Genomic DNA, 20,782 nt, shown 5'->3' on the forward strand with positions numbered 1-20,782 from the left:
GCTGGACACTGACCAAACTGCCACAGGTAACACCTGTGGAAGATGCTGGTGGGGAGGGAGAAGGATCCCTCAGCTGTTCTGAGCCCATCCCACTTGCCTGCAACCAGCCAGGCTGACTTGGTGACCACACTGGCTAACGCTGACAGCAACTGCCTCTGCAACAGGAGCTCTCGCAGCCGCTTTGGAGCAACACTGAAGGAGAAGGTGCTGGAGCGAAGGAGTCTTTGGCCAGCCAGAAAACTGGTTGCCAAGAAAGGCCCTTCCCTTCTCCCTTCAGCACGTCCAGCTGCGGCTCCTGACCTGCCTTCCTCCTCTGCTGGAGAACCTGAGGCCTTGTCTGCATTTCAAACAGGAGAAGCATTCCCGCAGGCAGTGAGAAGGGAAAACCAGTGCAGGCAACCAAAACAGCTTGGAATCACTACGTATTGAAAATTAACTTCTATTTTAACTATGATTTAATCCATACTTTTCTTCGGTAAATGTGCCGATAGGTGTTTCTTGCTTGCAGATTGTCACGCTAAGCAAAACATCAAGTCAATTTGTTCTCAAAGAAATTGATTTGAGAGCATTAGATTCATCAACATTCCCTTTTTCCAACAGAAAATAGGGTCTGAGAAATGACTCAATATTCTATCCCAAAACAAATCTTTAGTTTAACTTTTTTAAGCACTTGATTAACTTATTAAAGCAATGCATGGCTGGTGAGACGCTGCCCATCCATCACCACCACGCTTCCCATCAAACCACTGCTGAAATGTTCCCAAGCAGGGGCTCTGCAGACAAAGCTGTTTGTCCTGAGCAGACCCGCATCAGCTCCAGCGAGCAGATCCATCAGCCCAAATTGCCTGCAGATTGCAAAAGCTGAGCATCCTCCTAAATCATGCCACGCCATGTCCTAGTTGGAGAGCCAGCTCTCACCGGAGCTCCAGATGCCAGGTGATGAGAAGTGCCGATGTGTCACTGCCTCCAGAGCCATTTGCTTTACAGCCTGGCAAGGAAAGCCACTCTGATATTCAGCTGTTCCCCATCAGCACTGGGAGTGACAGCCTGTGGAATGGGCATGGCACAGCATCCCCGCCCTCGGCCCCTGCTGCTGCTCCCACCAGCAGTGGTTGTTTTTCAACAAACACCTGGCAAGTGTATTTTTAAACTGCATCTCTGGTTTGAGGGAGCTGTCTCCTGGGAAGGTCAGGAGAGGCTGGAGAGGTTTCCCTGGGGAATCTGGCTGTTCCCTTTGTGCCACATGGCACATGGCCATTGTCCTGTGCATCCCATCCCACCCCAGGGAGAGGATGGGCAGCCCCCATGGCACAGGGCTAAACCAACTGCAAACCGCCCCGCTGGCTGCAGGATCAGGAAGCCAACCTGATCAGGAAACCACCAAAACCACTTTGCTGGGCACCGCCACCTCCCCTGCCAGATCCCTTTCAGTACCAAACTGCCACGAGGGCGGTCATGGAGGCAAACCAGCCTTCCACTGCAACGCGTTTGAACAAGCGCTGTCAAAGCTTCCGTATTTTCCTTAATTTCGCTTTTTTAAACAACGGTATTAGAGGTCTTCCTTTTGGCATGAAACAAAGAAATGTGACTTTCCACTTCCCATTCATTTCGTTCCATGCTGACATTGCTGAAAATTCTATTTTTAAATTTCTTTCCAATGATGTATATTTGCAATCAAATGCAGGCACAGCATGGTTATCTGACAAGTTAAAATTCTACAGTATTTTCTCCTAAATAATCTCATCTACTGATTACTTAGAAGAGCAAATTCCCTGCAAAGCTGCACCCAGGCACTCGGCTTTTGCTCTGGCTGATAAATGTAAGCAATAAAAATATGTTCCATTCTACAGCAGTGCCTATTAAAATGTAAACACCACTGGAAGATTTTGAGCAGGCTACAGAAATGCTTTATTCAAAAGCAAAAGGCTGTCTGAGGCTGCCAAAACCTGGCACGGCATGCCCATCCATCAGACAGCGTGTTCCACCAGCGGTCAGTGGGATAGTTTTGTAGAGGACTGGGAGCACTGGTGCTGAGGCTTGCCCTACTCAGGCTCCAGAAATCAGAAGTCGCCATGGGAGCAGGACACCAGCTTGATGAGTGCCCCAGCACCCCGTGTTCTGCTGGGCTAAGGGCAGAACAATGGCATCAGGTGCTTCCCCTCAGTCAGGTTCAAAAGAAGCCCCTACAAGAGCCAGGGAAAGCAAATGTGTCCCATCTTGCACTGAACTTTCCTACCTCTGAGGTCAAAGATGCATTTAGAGCCTGCATGAAGTAGGATGTTGAGGAATTAAAATTCAAAATGTCCCTCATGAATAATTCACTGAATGCGTGCAAGTACGTTATAGCAATGTAAATATATCTATGGCTATAAACAGACACGTATATATGCAAATGAATACAAGAAGGGCTCAAGTTACTCACAAGGAAAAATACCTTCACGTGAGGAAGTTTGCTTCATATGGCTCAGACATGTCAAACTACATCTACAGAAACAACATGAAATTTATCCAACTATGGTGCAAAGTGGTCCTCGTACCTGCGCACTTGCGACACTGCAAATCATCCTCACTAATTTAGATTTGTTTTTTTCCCCAACTCAAGTTTTACTCTCCCTAACCCCAACCCATCATCGTGGTCTGACCTGTTCTGATGGCTCTGCTCTGGCACACTGGCTGCAGTCCCCACTGCCCACATCACCACGAGCCATCAGCTCAGCACCACCCTGTCAATCAACACTTGGCGGTGAAATTACATGAATAACAATTACCATGGCAGGCCAGAAAGTGCATTAGAACTCTGGAATTCTTATAAACGACAGAAGAATATAAATGACAGACATGGGTGCAGGGTCCATCGATCATCCTTTTCTCTCTCACAGCAAGAAAGGTGGGATCACATTAAAAATAGAACAGACACCTGCAAATAGACAGGTATTTATACAGAATATTGTGACAACTGTCATTTTGCATTAGTCAGTGAGATCCCACAGGACTTGGGCAAGTATTAACTGTGCCGTGTTTTGTTTACTGGCAAAATATAATAAAATCCACCCTCCCCAATGGCTTCCTGGTGGGGATTGCTCCTCTCCCTGAAGTAATTCATGAAATAAGGATGTTCCTCCAAGAGCCTGGGTAGAAAACACTTTACCTGGGCACCAGAGTATGGAGAGGGGAAGAATTTTTCTGATTCCTCACTTGGACTCTTCTGTGCTTTTTAGGGTGGTTTGATGACACCAGACTCAAAAAATGACCACAAATGACCCTAAGTCAAGGCAGATCCATTGGCTGATGGTTATCTGATTACAATTCAAATGGTGAGTCCCAAAGTGTGAAGATCAGAAAGAAGAAAGGTCTGTGCGCTCCTGAGAGCCCATTTCTTGGACAAGTTCCTCAAGGGTCTCAAAAATCCAGACCTAGAGGTACTTTTGTTTATTTGCAACAATAAAAACTCCTTGCCCATACAGATGAAGTACTGCAGGACTTAGCTTGTGATCCTGAGCCTCCTGCAATAAAAAGAGGACTTCTGTGAAGGTCCTAGACACTCCTTTTACTTGGTGAAAGACATTTACATCATTAGAAGCAAAACGTATCCTCAACAGCAATGCAGTTCCTGTCCAAAAACACACCATGCCCTACATTTTATCATCAGCACAGTTCATCATTTATATACCCTACAGAGGCAAGCAGTACTCACTGAGAAACACTTAAGGCCCCTCACGTGTCCCAAAGAACACATAGTGAGTACAGGGAAGGTAAACAAAGGCAGAGAAGAAAAGACCTTGAATACAATCCCCAACAGACAGGACTGGAGAGAGAAGACATGAGGGACAAGGGGACAGACAGGATCAGAAGGGACAAACAACGGGGAAATCAGGACAAAAACACGTCAACAGGGCAAAATGCCAAAAACTTTATGATGAAGAAGAGGGACTCAAAATAGATGCAGAAAGAGCCAAGGTGCCAACAACAGGTTCCAAAGAAAAGGTGACAGAACTGGGATGGCAGGCAAGGAGAGTGTTGCCTGCATCAGTGGTTCAAGGGGAGCTGCTGGGAGGAGAAAGGGTTTATCAGAGCATGGGAAGGCTTTCAGCAACAGCAGCTGGAGGAAATGGGGGAACATCCATAGTCTTCTGGAAAGAGGCACAAAAACATTTTAAAACAACTCACACAAGAGAAGAGGCAGGACTGCTCTGATCAGAAATAGATGGTAAAAAGTAATGTGGCACAGCAGAAAGCTGATCCACCTGTCACATGATACCACCAGAAGCATCTCATAAACAAACATTAAAATTCAGGTTCTAAGTGTCTCTCACCAAGGGGACTGGAGAGGGCATGGCCTTGACTCATGTTCTGGCCAGTATCGAGGGTCCCAGCTGTGCCGACTCAGACACGTGCTCCTGACAAAGGCCATCTGTCGGCAGCCTCTGACACCCTAATTTTTCCCCTGTGTTGTCCCCGTGTCCAGGGCATCTGGACTTGTTTGTACCAACCACGCCTAATGTCAAAGCAGAGCCTGTCGCACAACTCCTTGTCATCTGCGCTGGGAATGGGTTCAGTGACCTCTTGCTCCGTCAGCAGTCGGGTGGGCTGGGATGTACACCCAGCCCCAGTCATCACCCACCCAGCAGAGAGGGACAGGCCACCTGTTCTGGACTTTGCAGGGTTTGGAGCAACTTGTCATGGCACTCTCAACCCAGCCAGCTAGAAGAGATCCAGCTATGGGCTCCTAGAAAAGAGAGGACAGAGCTAGCGTGGCCATACACGAAATGTTTGACCGGTACAGGCCATCAGCCCCTCGGGGCATCACTCCCAAGCATGCAGTAGGCTCTCTGCCTTTGCCCATCTTCAAATCATGACTGACATCTTTTTGGAAGACAAAGGTGCAACAAGAAGTGATGACTGAATTTGGGCATCAGTAGGTGGAATTTTCTGACATGTGCTGCACAGGCCAGATGATTCCTTGAGCTGTTCCTCTTGACCTTGCAATCTGTATTTTAATTAATGTGCCCTCCTGGCTACAGGATATCAAGGAACATTACAGCTGACGATCTTGTGCTTGGGGGTTTTCCTCCTAGCGTGGACTTCCTACAACCATTACACATTTTTCTTTGATTTTGATAATCTAACGTTAAAATCATGACCTATCCCCAATCCACTTCAGATTTTGTTTGTTTAATCAAGAGTTGGGTAATTTCAAATACAACTCAAATAATGTGTGGTTGCATGCTGAGCTGATCCTTTGATATCTGAACAGTCCTCCAATGCCAACCTTGTGGTTTTAATTTTCCTGGTATTGAAGGCAATCTAGTCCATCTTACAGATGTTTCTGATTAAATGAGCCTTTTTCTCTTCCCAGTTTTCACACAAATATATAAAATATTTAGAAATGTGACACAATGAACTTTACACTCTTCTTCTGCTTAGGGCAACACTTGGTGACACAGATGGCTGATATTTTTTAGTCATTAAAGAAAAAGAAATTAAACCTAAAATTCTTTTAAACTAATTATCTTATTCAATACTCTGTTGGGGTTTTCCTCTAACAGCAGTCACTGCACAGCTCTCATAGGTTATACATAAGAGTTATTTTTGTGGATGAAAGACAATAACAAGTCAATAATTTTTGGCAGACAGTCTTCACTGTTCTGCTAGCACAAGCGCATCCAACTGCTGATGTGCCCTAATGTTTCCCTGATATTGTTTTCTCCTAGAAAATGGAAGATCTAATCTACACTGAAGGTCAGTCCCACCAAAGGCTGCAATCAGTGACAGCCTTCATAAACTCGCTGAAATTTGTAACATTGTGCAACATCCTGTCCCCTGTCACAGCAGCAGGTCCATCGATGTGTCCTCTGCCCAGGACGCTGCAGAGCTCGAAGTACCACCACTTCTGCGCTGTTGCTTGTGCATGAGGAGTAACTGATCCACGGATCAAACTGGAGTACGTGGAAGCTGCTGGCACAGGCAGTGTAACCCTACATGCGCTTCATGAAGAAGGATAAAGTCCTGCCCATGTTCCCAGCAGCCTCCACCTCTGGTAGGGATACACACTTGCCCCTACAGCAATAGTGGGGGAAAATCCACCCTTTCAATGATCACCCTGTTCAAATCCAAAAACCCACTATCTTTAAAAAACCCCATAATTAAAACCTAGACTTCTCTCAATACCTCAGTCAAGCAATTATGAGGCACTTCTAAGGAGTAATTTAGGTAATGAAAAAGTCAAACATACAATACGCAAGAGGCAGTATCAGTGTGTCATGGTGCCCCCGAGCCCAGCCCGTGCTTGCCACAGCACCAGTGCCGTCTCCTGCCGACGCATCGCTGTGGCTCCATCAAGGCTCCAGAGGGCTTTCCACAGAAGTCTCAGCTGCAGCTCACGTTGGCGCGTGTTTAACACCGACCTGTACAAAGTATGTTGGCTAATTGCTCCTGGAATTCAACATGTGCTGTATCTCATCTAGGAGATGCAATTTACTGGCTCTACTCCAGTAAAAGAACTTTATGGCTTTCTGTCATGATAAATAACAGTTTATAGCATAGTGAAATTAATATTTACTTTGGAGCTATGTGGACTATTCAAATATAGTTGCTATATATAGAATCATCTCCACACCGCTAGGCTTCTAAATGCTGTGAATAGACAAGACAACAGGCAAATATTAAATTCCAGTGCCCTCCAGCCATTAATAAACCTTCAAACTTTGGGTTTGCCACCGAAACCCTTCTGTGTATTTTATATAGCTACGGTAGTTCAAGAAGTGTTAATTCAGAAGCAGGACTGACTGGGCAGGAAGGGCTTTTGGGGTCTGGGAGCTCCCTCTGCCTGCTCTAAGAATGGAGACAGGGCAGGATTATGGGTCTGGACCACCAGGCTTGGAGCCAGAGGCAGAAACCTCAGCAAGTGTTCACAGGAAAGATCATGATTTAACACATAAAAATTGATTATGTTTTCATCTTTATAAATGTACTGTTTATTATTCCAACAAGGAGAGATTAAAGAGATACTGAAGTCTAACCATGTCTCTTCTTCACAGGAGGCAGGAAAGGAGATGGTATTTAATCTTTTTAAGCTCAAAACCAGATTCCTTTCAATAGGAAAACACTCAAATAAATTGTCCTGGCTGTTGCAGGTAGGACATTAAACAAGGAACGGAAACTTGCCCCAAGGACAACAGTGAGCCTGACTGACAGAACGACATGGAAGGGTCAAGCCGTTGCTCCCATCATGCACATTCAGAAGAAAGCACAGCAGGAGGATTAGGTGGTGCAGCAAAGTCACAGGCACTGCACATCCCACTTGCAGTGCTCTGGCATTCCTGCATCGCCTCATCCTACTTTTATTCAAAATTCCTTCATGGCAACAAGCACACAAAAACTGCAGGCAAAGCGTAACCATCAACGGAAATGCCCACGCAGTATCACGGAGTGTCTGGGGTCAGACAGAAGGCAGAATCTTCACAAACATATTTATAGTGCTCTAAGACACTGCAGTCCTCTGGAGCACAGGCCCTTTTAATGGAAAAACACCACGTATTTGTCGTGGTAAATGACAAGGAATTGCACCAGCAGTACAGAGTTGTCCAGAGTGGTGTGGAGTGGGAATGCCACGGTGGGGGCTGCAGCAGGCCAGTGCCAGTTGAAAGCAAAGAGGCAAAGGTTAGGATTAGGGTTCCCTAGCACAGCCCTGCCACCAATATGCATCATGCCAGAGGCGCCAGGACATGCCCCACCAACCCTCAGGCTTCGCACTGGGAGATCTGAATCTTTATTAATTTGGATGCCTGAACCTGTAACTTCATGAACTTGTTACCTTAGAAGAGTTCAAAGCTACTGTACCTTACTTCGAGAACTCACCCACACGTTAAACCAACTGCAGCTCTGCCAAGCGCTGCAGTTACAGATGGACATCAAGCCCTCCCTGGGGCAAGGAGCGGTGTCCAGCTCCCGTTCGTGCAGGGCAGAGGGGCTCGGCTGCGTGGGGAGCATCGCCACAGCACCAAGCAGGTGAGCAGCAGAGGGTGGGGGGGTCAGGGATCAGGGTTCGGCTGCGGCTGTGCCGCCAGCAGCCCCCCGGGACAGCAGTGAGGTCTCTCCCACACGGAGCGTGCTGCTAATCCCCGGCAGCCACGCGATGGCAGCAGAAATATGGGAACACTGGAGCGGATGAGTGCATTATCCCACTGCTACAAGGAAAATTATTCTGCAAAGACAAGTCAACTGCTACATGTAACCCAACGTCCACGATGGTTTTAAAACAAGCAGCGAGTAGAAAAACTGTTTTTCCCCCTGAAATACAATAATTCACACTTTCTGCGTTCCTGATATTGCCTACAGGGTCACCTGTGCTTCCCTGCTGTAGCACAGACACACCACAGCCCTCTCCCCTGGTGACTTTAATCTGACCTACAGCAGACAAAGCAAGATTCAGAGCACAGCTACTGCTTCACACTAATTCCTGGAGGTCAGACCCCAGACAAGGACTGGGAGAACTCCTCGCTGCTGGCACTGCTGAGCTCCTTCCCCGCTTCCCTCCATCACATCTCCCTTTTGCTTCACACAGGGTATTAGTGGGCAATTAACACTTTATATGTCCAAAGACTGTGCAAACACCAGCTAATTAATTCTCATCTCTTGCCAATAAAAAGGGAGAGCAAATAACATCCTACAAAGGGGTGGCCATTTGAATGTGCCAGACAGGGCCACACTCTGAAATCCCCTTTTGCAAGGTTCTGTGTCTCTGCTGCTTGTTGGGGACAACACCACACTGTGTTCAGGAATTCCAGTGCCTTCAGCCCAGACAAGACTCTGCTCTCCCTGTTCCCCACTCCCCATGCACACCTTGACGAGCGGTATCTCACTTTCCAACAGGAACTCAGGAAATTAAAATGTTTAATGCACCCCTGATGCATACAGAATTAGCAGCAATACAGAAAACGATGCTTGCTTTCCTACCCAAGACCCAGTGAAATAAATAACTAAACAGGAGCTCACTGAAAGCCAGGCAGGGAAGGCAGAGCCACCGAGACTCCTCGCTTCCCATGGAAGCCCTTATCTCCGTCACAGCTCACAATGCAATTACAAGATTACAAGGCACATGCTGCTCCAGCATCTGGATCCTCCATGCAATCACAGGGATCCCTACAGAACCAGGAAACCTCTTAATCTTGCAAGGAACGGCATGGATTCTCCTCGCCACATGGCTCCCACTGACCCTGCTCCAGGAGCCACCTCCAGGGACAGACATTGTCTTTCAAGTTCATTTTTCTCCATACAGGCACAGAAAGGAACTGTGTGGTCAAAAAGGTAAGTGGTGACCACCAACACTGGTCCCTAAAGTACTGATGTTTATTTTGTTTTGCTGTAAACTGTCTCATCTACATTGCAAACCCTGGGATAAAGTTTGTACCAGCAACCCCTCCACTCCCATCCCAGTCCCCAGCATATTAAATCCAGCCCACAGAGCTAGCAATCCAATCTCCATATATTTTATTCTCAATATATTTCATTTCTGGCCACTGATCTTTAGATCTCTTATTGGATTTTGTTTTCGTAAATGGATTTTCCCACCGAGCTGGCAGAAAATAGATTTAATTTCAAATTTCTCTAAACTGAAATATTCAATATAAATGTCAATGTGTGTTTGTGCCATACAGTCCATGTGGTGAGACAAGCCTCATGTTTCAGAGGCGTACAGGGAGGCCTCCCAGCTTATTCTGCATCTGCCTACTTGTTCTAATGTTTTCTTTCATAAGGATGGCTGAACAATAGAAAAGTGTATATATATAGGTATGAAACTTTTTTGCTTGTTTTGTTTTGTTTGGGGGGGGGTGCAAAAATCAGTATGATGTGTAGTCAAAATTCTCCCTCAGCAGAGGATTCTGCAAACGAACATCCCCACAGACTCACCACAGAAGTCTGGAAGGGACCTCAAGGACATCCTGCCATGGGCAGGGACACCTCCACTAGTGCAGATCACCGGCTCCCTCTCTCCCCGCAGCACGGGGCGCAGTCGCAGCACCAATAACTCAACAATTTCAATCCAGCCCAATGCTACTGTCATTAGTCCGCAGAGATCCTTTTGCAATCATTTACATCAAAACTGCCTTTACATGCTAAATGAAAAATGCTCAGGTTTCAGTGAATGGCATTTGAATTACAACCCTACCACATGTGGCTCAGCTTTATTCATGCTATTTATTAAACAGGGGAAAAAACGGTGATGCAGCCAATTACAGAGCAATTACCTGAGAAGTGCTGCAAACCTGTTGCCTTGCACTGCAGGGAACAGTGGCTGCCCTTGACTTGGGTAGAACTTGCCTATGGGCCACCTGCCTGGCAGAGCATCCCCCAGCATCACACACAGGCCATGATCTCAGTTTAACCTTCATTCTGAGACACCCAGATATTAGGAAAACTTATTGCTGAAGTTAAATAAGCCATGACAATTAAAGGATTAGGAAGGTTATGGGTCTACTGAAGAATAAAATCTCCTGGGTATGTACAGGGCGTTAGGAGAAGATGCCAAAACTCATAAGCATTTGCTTTGACTTTACGTTACTGCAGGAAAATAAATCAAGACCCTGATATAGGAAAGGATTATTGATATGTATGTTCCCTTCTGAAGAGACTCCCACGAGACCCATTCCAGATTTAACAATAAACCATACTTCCTTTCAGAAACAGCAAAACAATGCTCCCATTTCCTAGGACTGCCACCAACACAGGAATTGTTACAATGTCGTCATAACCCTGCGTTCCAAGTGCCATAAACACCACCTGGAACAGGTAACAGAATAAAACCCAACCCCAGCTCATGAACAGTCAAAACCTCCACACTTCTGCACCAGCGTCTGCCCATGGTGCCCGTTGTGGAGACGTGTGTGTGCCACAGCAAAGGTGGGGAGATGCTGTTGGACTCTGGTCTCCAATGAGCTACAGGAGGTCAAGGGAGAAGTTGGTTAGAAGGGCCATCAGTCAAATCGCAGGAGAGGTGTCAGGATCATGCTGTTTACAGCAATGATGAACAGGTCTGTGTAAAACTGCCCCTCCTTGCAAGCAGTTTCTCCCTTGTTCAGGGCTGCTTGTTTGTGTTAATGTATGCACACGTGTGTGTCACAAGCCTCTAACATTAAACTCTCATTTCTCCTCCAGAGTCATTCCACAGTATTTCTCTGGAATGCATTAAGCAGCCTGACTGAACAATGCAATCCTAATTAGTTTGCAAACTACACAGTTCACCTCTGAGGGCAAGCAAAGCCCATGTAAATTAAAGTGAATTGGCTCAGGCTGTCCTAGGAATCTCTCCCCGATTACTGCTGCTCAAGCGTGCCACCTCCAAGGCTGCTCCCACCCTCCGGTGACAACCGATGAGCAGATTTCACCCACGACAGCAGGGAATGGTGACGTGTAAAACCATTTTGCAGTTCAACATTCCATGGTGAGTTATTTTACACAATGCAGAAGAGCCCATTTGGTCATTTACCGAAACAAAAAGTCTGGTCCTTGTTAGATGCCCCCAACACCAGGCTGCAGGAGCCACAGACACCATGCCCACCCCGGTCACTCAGTGCTGGGTGCAGAGACCCAGACCCTACAGAACCCATGCAAAGTTTTGAAGGTGATGGTCCAGGGTTTACGCAGTAATTGAATAATCTAAAATTTTCATTCCTGTCCTCGTGGACTAATCTGCAATAGTGTTAAGGGACTGTTATGATATTAATTAAATACAAGTCCTGCATACAAAATTGATACTCTGCATCTCCATCTCCACAGGGGAGTTTCTCGCTTAATAAGACTGAAATAAAGTTTTGCCTTTTTTTTTTTTTTTAAGGAATTCATAAACATTATCATATTATACTGAGATAACATACCTCCATCTACAAGAGAACAAGATATTCCAAATACAGGAACTGTGGTGCATGGAGCGGGACCTGCACGCACAGCTCTGCCCTGGCCTCAGGACAGCCCTTCTCCATAACCACTCCTCAGGCACTGGAGTTTGGAGAGACCAAAATGTACTCAACACAAGATAAAGAGCAGCAGGATCAGCACTGACCTTCCAAAACACAGAGATGAGAGGGAAATTCACTATAAAAACATGACCTCATTTTAATTTTATCAGCAGTTTACTATGAATTCTCGTGAAGGTGCAGTTACAGGTGCCTGGAAAAGTTCACGCACAAGGAAAGAAAACGCAACCGCTGAGCCAGCTGACTGCGATGCAGAGTAGCACTGTCCAGAAGGATGGCAAAGCTGTTCCAACACTCTCCTTACTATTATTTATTAGTTAAAATTTTTAATTATGTGAATTGATTAGGAACACATCACCAGGGATCCTAATTAATTAGAATTTTTAAAAGGATCACAGACCAGAGATTCCACAAAGAATTGCACAAAGAGGTGTATTAAGGGAAAGGCCAAATTAACTTCTTTCTGGTTTATCCAGTGTCTTCTAACAAGACTGTGATCAGATTAACCAAGTAATACCCAAACCCCTCCTGCACAGTGATGCTAGCCAAGCCAACAGCTTGAGGATTTCAGGCCATTCTTATTTATTATCCACTGGGTTAAATAGTCTATTCCTCCCCATCCTTATTTATTTAAATAAGTGTATAGCTACTTAAATTATTCTTTATTTATGTCCTAAATTTGCTTTAGTTGCCTTGTCCATGCTCACTAAATCTTTCTATATGGTTCTGACAGACACTAACATCCCCAAGGATCTGGTGTAGACATTTTGTTTCAAAATGCATTTTTCTCTTTACCCAAAACCTGGAAAGACACAGAAGCCATCGCATCGATGACACCCAGGAAGGAGTTAATTATTAAATCTAATACAAATCCCTGTTCAGAACTGGCTGGTCAGTAGTTTCACAGGCCAGCATGTTCCTCTGAGCTGCCGTTTCCAGAGCAATGTTTGGATGCTACTGATGCTCTTGGCTGTCAGCTCTGCAAGTACTTTTCCATCAGTGCGACGATGATCCCTATTTATCTTCTGGCTGCAAGAGTCGCTGAGATGATCTGGCAGTGCCACAAGGCAGACAGTTATTTCATGCCCTGTTAAACCTGAATGCGGCTAACTACGGTATCACTCCAACTTTGAGAAAAGCCTTTTTTTTTTGTTATTTTAAATCTGCTGCCTACATGCCCAAGCTGAGAACATCACTTCCTTTTAGGATGGTATCAGAAACCTAAACCCAGAATGCTGTCTGTGAAGTACCATGGTGTACTGATTGAGTAATTAACTAACATGGTTAAAACTACGTCATTGTGCCCAAGCAACACCTGGAGGTCAAGAAAATGGACTTTCTCTGCATTGTTCAGAACAGAGACTGGGAGTGACCTCCCAGGTGCTGCCTGGGGATGAGAGGGCACAAGTACCTTCTCGGAAAAAAATATGAGGTACTAAAGGGCTCTTCAGCTGGAGAAGGATGTAGGACTGAATGGCCAAACCCTGGTACATCCAAATTGCAAAGCAACTATTTAACACTTATTTTCCGAAGTGGTGAACGTGATCAGCTGAATGTTGCACATCCTCCAGCTCCCGCGATGGCCTCATCTGGATTTGCTACTTTCCAGAAGACACACGTCAGTAAACCAGAAATTACTGGGTTCAGTGCCAGGCTATTTGAGCTAAACATGATCACCACCACATGCACGCAGTTGGATCCTCCGAGACTTGATGGCTCCATCTTTGGATAAACCTGCCTGAAAGTCACAGTTATTTTCTGATGTGTTTGTGTGGCAGCCAAGGGTCATCACCAACCCCTTGCTGCAGGTAAGGGGGCGCTACAGGGTCTGGTGTTGTGCATCGTGAAAGTTCACTGAAGGTAATTAAATCACACTCTGCAAACCCGAAACAAAAGCAAGGCACCATTTCTGTGATACCGACTTTTTTCTTTTTATGCTTGTCATAATAAAACATTGTTATTGGATGTAAAAATTATGGAACAAAGTTATGCCTCTCTGGTGTAATATAATGCAATCCATTTAACACTATTTTAAACCCCAAAACCTCATTAGAGCAGACAGAATGTAAGAATGACAAATAGCCCAGGAGGAAGCTGGAGCACGAGATGAATTCTGGGCACTCATCCCCTTCACACTGCTGGCACTGACTTAGGGGATGCCCAGGGGGTGTCAACACCAGCACCGCACAGGGACTGCAGGGTGCCCGTCACCCCGACAGGAGGGAGTTAGTGCCATCCAAAACACCTGCCAAGGTGGGCCTGATGGTGAGGCTGGAAAGCTCTGCTTAAGCCCTAAGTCCAGCCTGGAAGCTGCCAGACAGGCCTGGAGACACAGGCGAAGCTCTGCCTGTGGTGGACACCTCAATTCCCCTGATGCTGGCACTGCGCCGGGCCAGGTTCGCAGGCTGTCAGCTGCAAAATCAAACACACAACCACACCCCTGGCAGCCTCACGCTTCTTGGCTAAAATGACACAGCTGAACACTTCAGTTACACCTTTTAACACTCTTTGACCACTTTGGCCCTTTGCTCATGCAGTTGGAGTTTAAGAAGGAAAAGTGGTGTCACATAATGACATATTGTAGAATAAACAGGTTTATTCCAGAAACACTGTCTCAGGTGAAATCACCTGTCTGAATGTCTCAGAGTGGCTGAATACTATCATCAGAGCAACAGTTCCTTCAAAACATGCATGGATTCTGGGCTGAATTCAACAGAAATTGTACACGCCGTGCTCCTACCTCCACTCCTTGCACCTTCAGTTTCATGTGATCCTCCCTGGTGGTTTTCCCGTCTTTCCTTTTTTTCCAGCAATATCCATCTTTCCTGTATTTCACTTTCTTCCTGTTGTACAGGATCATAGAACCATTCTGTGGTCTGAAAGCAAGAAACAAGTTTGGATTACACAAAGCAACAAAACCAGCCTGAGAGTGTCTATGAAGCAATGTCCATAGACCAGTGAAAGGCTCCACAAAACAGAAAGTCAGGATTTTGACATCAAATAAATGTTCCCCTTTTGTTGCTGTTACCTGGTTGAACTGACATTTGCAATCTGCAAACTTTTATATGAGGATCCTATACCTAATGCAGGAAGTGTAGGTTAAAGAAAAAAAAAAAGGGAAATCTTATAAAATAGTCAACATTTTCACAGGATGTATTTTGACTGTTACATGCTAAAAATTAGAAAAAAAGAAAATTTAGGAAAAAAAAGGACTGCTGTTATTTTAACTACAGACAATCTCTCTCTCTTGTTAACACATCAGCAGGGTGAGAGTCCAGCCACCTTTAACGCTGCACCAGGACATGGATGTTTGCTTGAAAAGAGAAAAGGATAAAAACATGAGCTTGCACACGGGTTTTGCTGTTCTGCTTAGATCAGTGCTAGACAGGGAGTAACCTCCTCCCTTCTGAGCACCTCCTCGACTTCAAAGACACAGGAAAATGTTTTCCACTTAGAAACCACATTGTCCCTAAAGGTATGGTGACACCCAGCAGACAGGAGCCAGAGTGGTTTGGGTGTATAGTAACATCCACAGAGGTTTTGCCGCCTGCTAAGCCAAATCACAACTGGGCATGTCTGCTGCAACATTGAGAAATAAAAAATACTCCCCAAGGCTGGGAGGCAGCGAGCATCCCGTGCCAGAGGCAGGGGTGGTGAGCATTTTTTCCACATACACACATATATTTATTGCCTGTGACCAGAAATCTGAGCTCCATCCTCCCAAAATGCACCTCCTCCTGCCCCCTGGGTCCCAGTAGCCTGGACCAAGGCTCGGGGGCCTTGGGGCTTTGGGAAGGTTGCTCCTCCTCTCTACTCCTACGTGTCACCCTGAAAATAAACACCTGGGGGCCAGCGCAGCCACAGCGTCTGTTTGACAGCATCGTAGATAGTATGGGATTAATTCAGTGGAGATATTACATACCTCATTTCAATGTTTATTTTATAAACCCCCAGTCGGTGCACATGTCAGCTCAAACCCTTCTCACATCATCACAGATCACAGAGGCACTGTTGGGACGTGTTATGTGGCTGATGGAGAGCCACCTGCATGGTCAGGGCAAGCGATGAAAAGACAGCATGAATTGATCTTCTGCTTGGTGCCTCACCACTCTCACATGCAAGCGCTTCACAAAACACATGCTCGAAGGACCTCAAGGTTTCTGATGTCAGGGAAATCCTGTTTCACTCGCCTTCAGCCCCACACAAGCACAGGGAGCACAGAGCAGAGCTCTGCAGCCTTGCTGCTGCTATGCAGGGCTGGAACTGGGTTTGTTGGTTTATTTCTATGATGAATAAGGAGCACCGTGAGAGGGCAGAGGCAAAGCAGTTAATGAGATTTATATAAAATAGAGCCCAATGAAACAAAATCTCTTAAGGATCTCTGGAGCAGTTGTCGATTTTGATAAGAGTGTATTGAGCTGCTTTAAGGCCCACAGAAAGAGGTTGGGTTTTAAAGATAAATTCATGAGATGAGATGCAATTTTAACCTGGTCTAACTGCTGCTGCATTTCACCCACTACAAGGAAGAATGGAGAGGGAAGCTCTGCACTGCTCATTCCTCAACATTCAGACAGCCCAGGGCAGCCAACTGATGGTGTAGGAAGCAGCAGGTTAGGCCTGATGGGGATTCCCATCATGACAGGTGTGACTCCAGCCCAAATCTCCTCTGAGGGTTTTGTCACTCAACCTGAATTTGGGGATTTCCTTTGTATCTTTGCAGTGAGAGGGATGAAGCCGCACGCCTGAGCATGGGTTACCCCAGGACTGCAACTTGTGAACAACTCTGGATTTCCTCTCCTTTATAAGCCTGTGGCATATAAAAGCTGCCTGGTCTCTATTTTGGTTTCTTGCCTGCGGGAAGGATGGGGAAGGACAGGAAGAGTAATTGCAAAGCAGAAAGCCTTTTGTCTTGAGTATTGATGAGATCTGAGATGCTGTCCTCCCTCTCACCCTGCTATACAGTGCCACAGCTCCAGCAAATTGCCACAACAGCCTAAGAGCTACTTTTGCCCATATTGTTCCTGCTACAGCCAGGAAGAAGATCCTAAATTCCCTATTCTGACTTATTTTTAACACAAACAATCATCCCCTGTGGTTGATGAGTCTGGAACTTGCTGGTTGCTCGGAGTGACCCAGAGCTCCAGACAGTGCTCAGGAGCGACCCAGGGCAACGCATAAACTGGAGTTTCCCTCAGTAAGATAGTGAAAGGCAAGAACAGAGGAAATAAGATTTCCAGAGAAAATTTTCCAGAGATGTCATTTTGGATCTGACACCCAGCTCAGCTGCACATACCAACCTCTGGCTCCAAGTCCTGATCTGAGGGGGTTTTGTTTCTTTTGGATAAAGTCCCTTACCTGGATAACAATTGAAACCTACCTATCTTCTTGTGAACAGGAACCAGATATGAGGAAGAAAAAAGGGAAAACAGGTTAAGATTAGGATTTTGTATATTTTCTTTGTATCTGCCTCTCCATTGTTCTCACAAATTTAGGTCCCTCTGCCCTAAAGGACCAAGATTTCCCCCTAATCACATTACCGCAATATTAATAACTCTGTTCAGTGCAACCAGTTCCCTCTAAATTGTCACATCAAGATACGGTAAATGTCAGACATATCAGTTAATGAAAACTACGTTTTACTGCCTTGGGAGCTGGGGGTGCCAAAAGGGAATTGCAAATATTGTAACTGCAAAACTTCTCTTTTTCAGAATAACAGAGTAAGATCATCGAGAACCATTCCTTGAGAAGGTCCATCGTTCTAAAAATTATTTTTTATTTTATCATCTTGCATTTATTCCAATTCCAAGCCGAGGAGGATTTTTAACGAAGCAATAGAGATGTTTAATGCAGCTGCCATAAAGCAGAGGTACCATACACCAGACCCTACCTGTACCACACTGGTGCACAAGCGGTCATCCCGTGCGAGGGTGACAAGCCCACTCCATCCCTGCCATCCATTGCACTGAGAAACAGTTCGTGCAAACAGTCTGGATGATGCTATTTTTCACCAGCATGATATTTTCTCTGGCTATGAAGTTATCGTGGAGCCAAGGGACAACAGTAGGGGACTATCTTCCATCTTCTGCATCTATGCACGATAATAATGAGAAATTAACTTCTGCTCTCCCAGAGGAGCAACCTCCTGGTGCAGAAACTGGCTGGGAAAAGCTGGAGTTCCAGAAGAAGCGCTGGAAAGCAACAGAGCCTTGCAAGAAAATATGAACACAAAGAGGACCAAGTCCTCAAATCAGTCTTCATCCAGGCCAGTTTGGGAATGGGGAGAAGCGTCAAGAGCAAGTGCGAGCAGGTGCCTCCCACTCAGCTAATGCCCTCCCGTGCAGCAGCCCAGGGCAGGCAAAGATCTGGGGATACCAAACACTCTAAGTGATGAACTCCAAGTAACCACCTATTGCTTTCTCCTTTTTGTCTGCACTGTGTGCAGCTGTATAGCCCTCACACTGCAGCAGTGATGGATGAGGACCGTCGGTCGGGAATGCTTCTGACTGACATCATGCTCTCAGAAATACCTCATCTCTTATTTCTTGTTTCTGCCCAAGAAAAAAATCTGATGACAGAAGTTATTTCTCCCCTGAGAAATGCTGCTCTCCGAGTCTTCATTTACTCTGACATTTCCCCTCACCATACCTGGGGCTTATCAGAAGATTAAAGCCCAAATGGAAAACCAAAAGCGGAATCTTGAGCAGCCGCAGCCCAAGGCGTCACACCCACCCTTTGCCAAACTGACACCCAGACACTCACTCTTGATTTAGGAGGTCACCCAGACTCACTAAAGGCAGGGTCACCCATCACTGAGGCAGAACTGTAACCCCTGTGTCAAGGGCATCACCCCACCAGCCCAGGGATGCTCCTGGAGGATGCTGGAGCTTTCTTCCATACCAACAAAGAGCTTTAAAGTAACATATACACAGGCAAATGTTTTCAAGACTGTGGGGACTCTGTCCATCACAGCTTTAACACTGGCAGATCACACACAAACTGTTTTTACAAACCCCTTCTTCCCCTCCCAAATAAACACTTGCTTTGACCCTCAGTCTCCACTCTCTCCACTGCAAGATGGGATTATTGGCATAGTAACCAAAGGAATCACTGATTATGTGTTTGAAATCTGCCCTATCTTTGAACTCTGCAGGGATGAAATAAACTTCAGAAAAAGTCTTTTTATCCATGTAAGAAGAGGTATAAATCACAAGAACATGTAAATACCCTGCAAGTTTTTTGTATCTAGAATTAAATGTCATTTGCATTTAAGATGCAAGTGAACTTACTTTGTATCTACAATATTTAAGAAGTTAAAGTCTGAAGTCACAGATTTAGCAATTTTATCCAGAGTTGCGGTTAACACAATGGCTAATCCCATCAAGGGAGCATTAATTGGTGTCTAGATGCTCCTTCTCATAGCAGCAGTAGGCTATAAAATCTAATCCTTACCTCCTCTCTCCAGCATGTAGCCTCCATGCTCATCAATAAAAGTAACGTGATTCATTAAGTATGGGAGTAATTACCTGCGGCTCCAACAAACAGGACTGAACAAGCCCATGCCAGTGCCAAGTTGGCTCTTGTGTCATTGCACAGGACTGCCAGGGGCTGCCAAGGAAAGCCTTTCTGCACAATCGGGATAAATGCTGATGGCTGCAACACAAACTGCACTACAGAGCACTACACAACTGCTGGGCATCTCTTTGGTGTGGGCTGGAACACCTGCTGACAAGTCTTACCCCAGAAGCAACTTCTTGGGGCTATATAAGGAGTGATCAGGATGCTGGTGCCATGTAAATTCATCCTGCAGATATTCTGTTTGCACAATGCATGGGTACAGTAGTTAATCCCAGGAACATCTGGGGCTCTGCTAACTGAGGCAGGATCAGACCATCCTCCCAGCAGCGATGGTCCTGCAACAAAATGCAGGCAGGTGCCAAGAGCAGCGGTTTCACTGTGGGCAATGGGGCAGCAGAGCATTGCCTGTGCCCTCGTGGATGTCCCCAGCAGGCTGAGGAGACCAAGAGCATCAGGGCAGCTAAAGGCACCTCTTGTAACAACAACTCCAGCCCGCACCACTTCTCCTGTGCTAAGACCTCTATTCATGAATGCTCCAGGAAAGAACATCTTTGCTCTGTGTACTTGCTCTTGACACAACTAGGAAGCGGGGAACAGTGCTAGCAGCACTAATAACAGTGATAGCACTAATAACAGGATCTGAATTCTCAGTAAACATTTACTCTGCTGCCATTTATACTTAATGGTATTACAGCTGTTGCCAAAGAATGAATTCCATGAAAGACTCACCCAGCATCTCTGCCTATCATGGATACTCAGCCTGATGAATTCCATAATTAACAATTTTCTTCTTAGAGCCAATTAAAAAAAACAAAACAAACAAAAACCACCAAAAAACCCACCACCACATACACAAAAACCCCACAACCAAAAACCAGGTTAAAAACAAAGAAGAGATGTTTCATTCCAGCATAACCAGGAGGGTGAGCTCTGCTCTCCCAGTGACACAGTGAGACAGAACTCAGTTCAGCACCTTGTCCAGAGCTCTCTAGGCAGGAAGATCCTTTGGAAACACTGCTGTCCCAAAGCTGCATATTTAGTTGAAGCAGTTAACAACAGTTTTCCCCATATTTTACTGAGAAACATGATAATGACACATGATAATTCACGTGTTGACAGCTCTGAACCCTGTTAACAGACTTGAAAAAGAAATCAGAAACAGTCTTTATGAACTCCTCAGAACACCAAGCAATTGAAGCATCCTCGTAACGATGTAGGACCAAAGCCGGAATATT

General features: G+C 45.7%; 1 protein-coding gene across 8 annotated transcripts in view; it reads right to left on the reverse strand.

Annotated features, from left to right (window-relative positions):
* CAMTA1 (calmodulin binding transcription activator 1) overlaps window positions 1-20,782 on the reverse strand; it is a 225,458-nt gene that overhangs the window by 131,611 nt on the left and 73,065 nt on the right. For all 8 annotated transcript variants that reach the window (XM_050322445.1, XM_050322444.1, XM_050322442.1 and 5 more), the window contains one exon: window positions 14,713-14,848. In XM_050322445.1, the coding sequence (XP_050178402.1) occupies window positions 14,713-14,848 (136 nt within the window). The remainder of the gene's footprint in view (window positions 1-14,712; window positions 14,849-20,782) is intronic.

This window comes from Myiozetetes cayanensis, unplaced genomic scaffold (assembly GCF_022539395.1).
Source record: "Myiozetetes cayanensis isolate MyiCay16 unplaced genomic scaffold, myiCay2020 scf28, whole genome shotgun sequence".
In the NCBI taxonomy this organism is placed as follows: domain Eukaryota; kingdom Metazoa; phylum Chordata; class Aves; order Passeriformes; family Tyrannidae; genus Myiozetetes; species Myiozetetes cayanensis.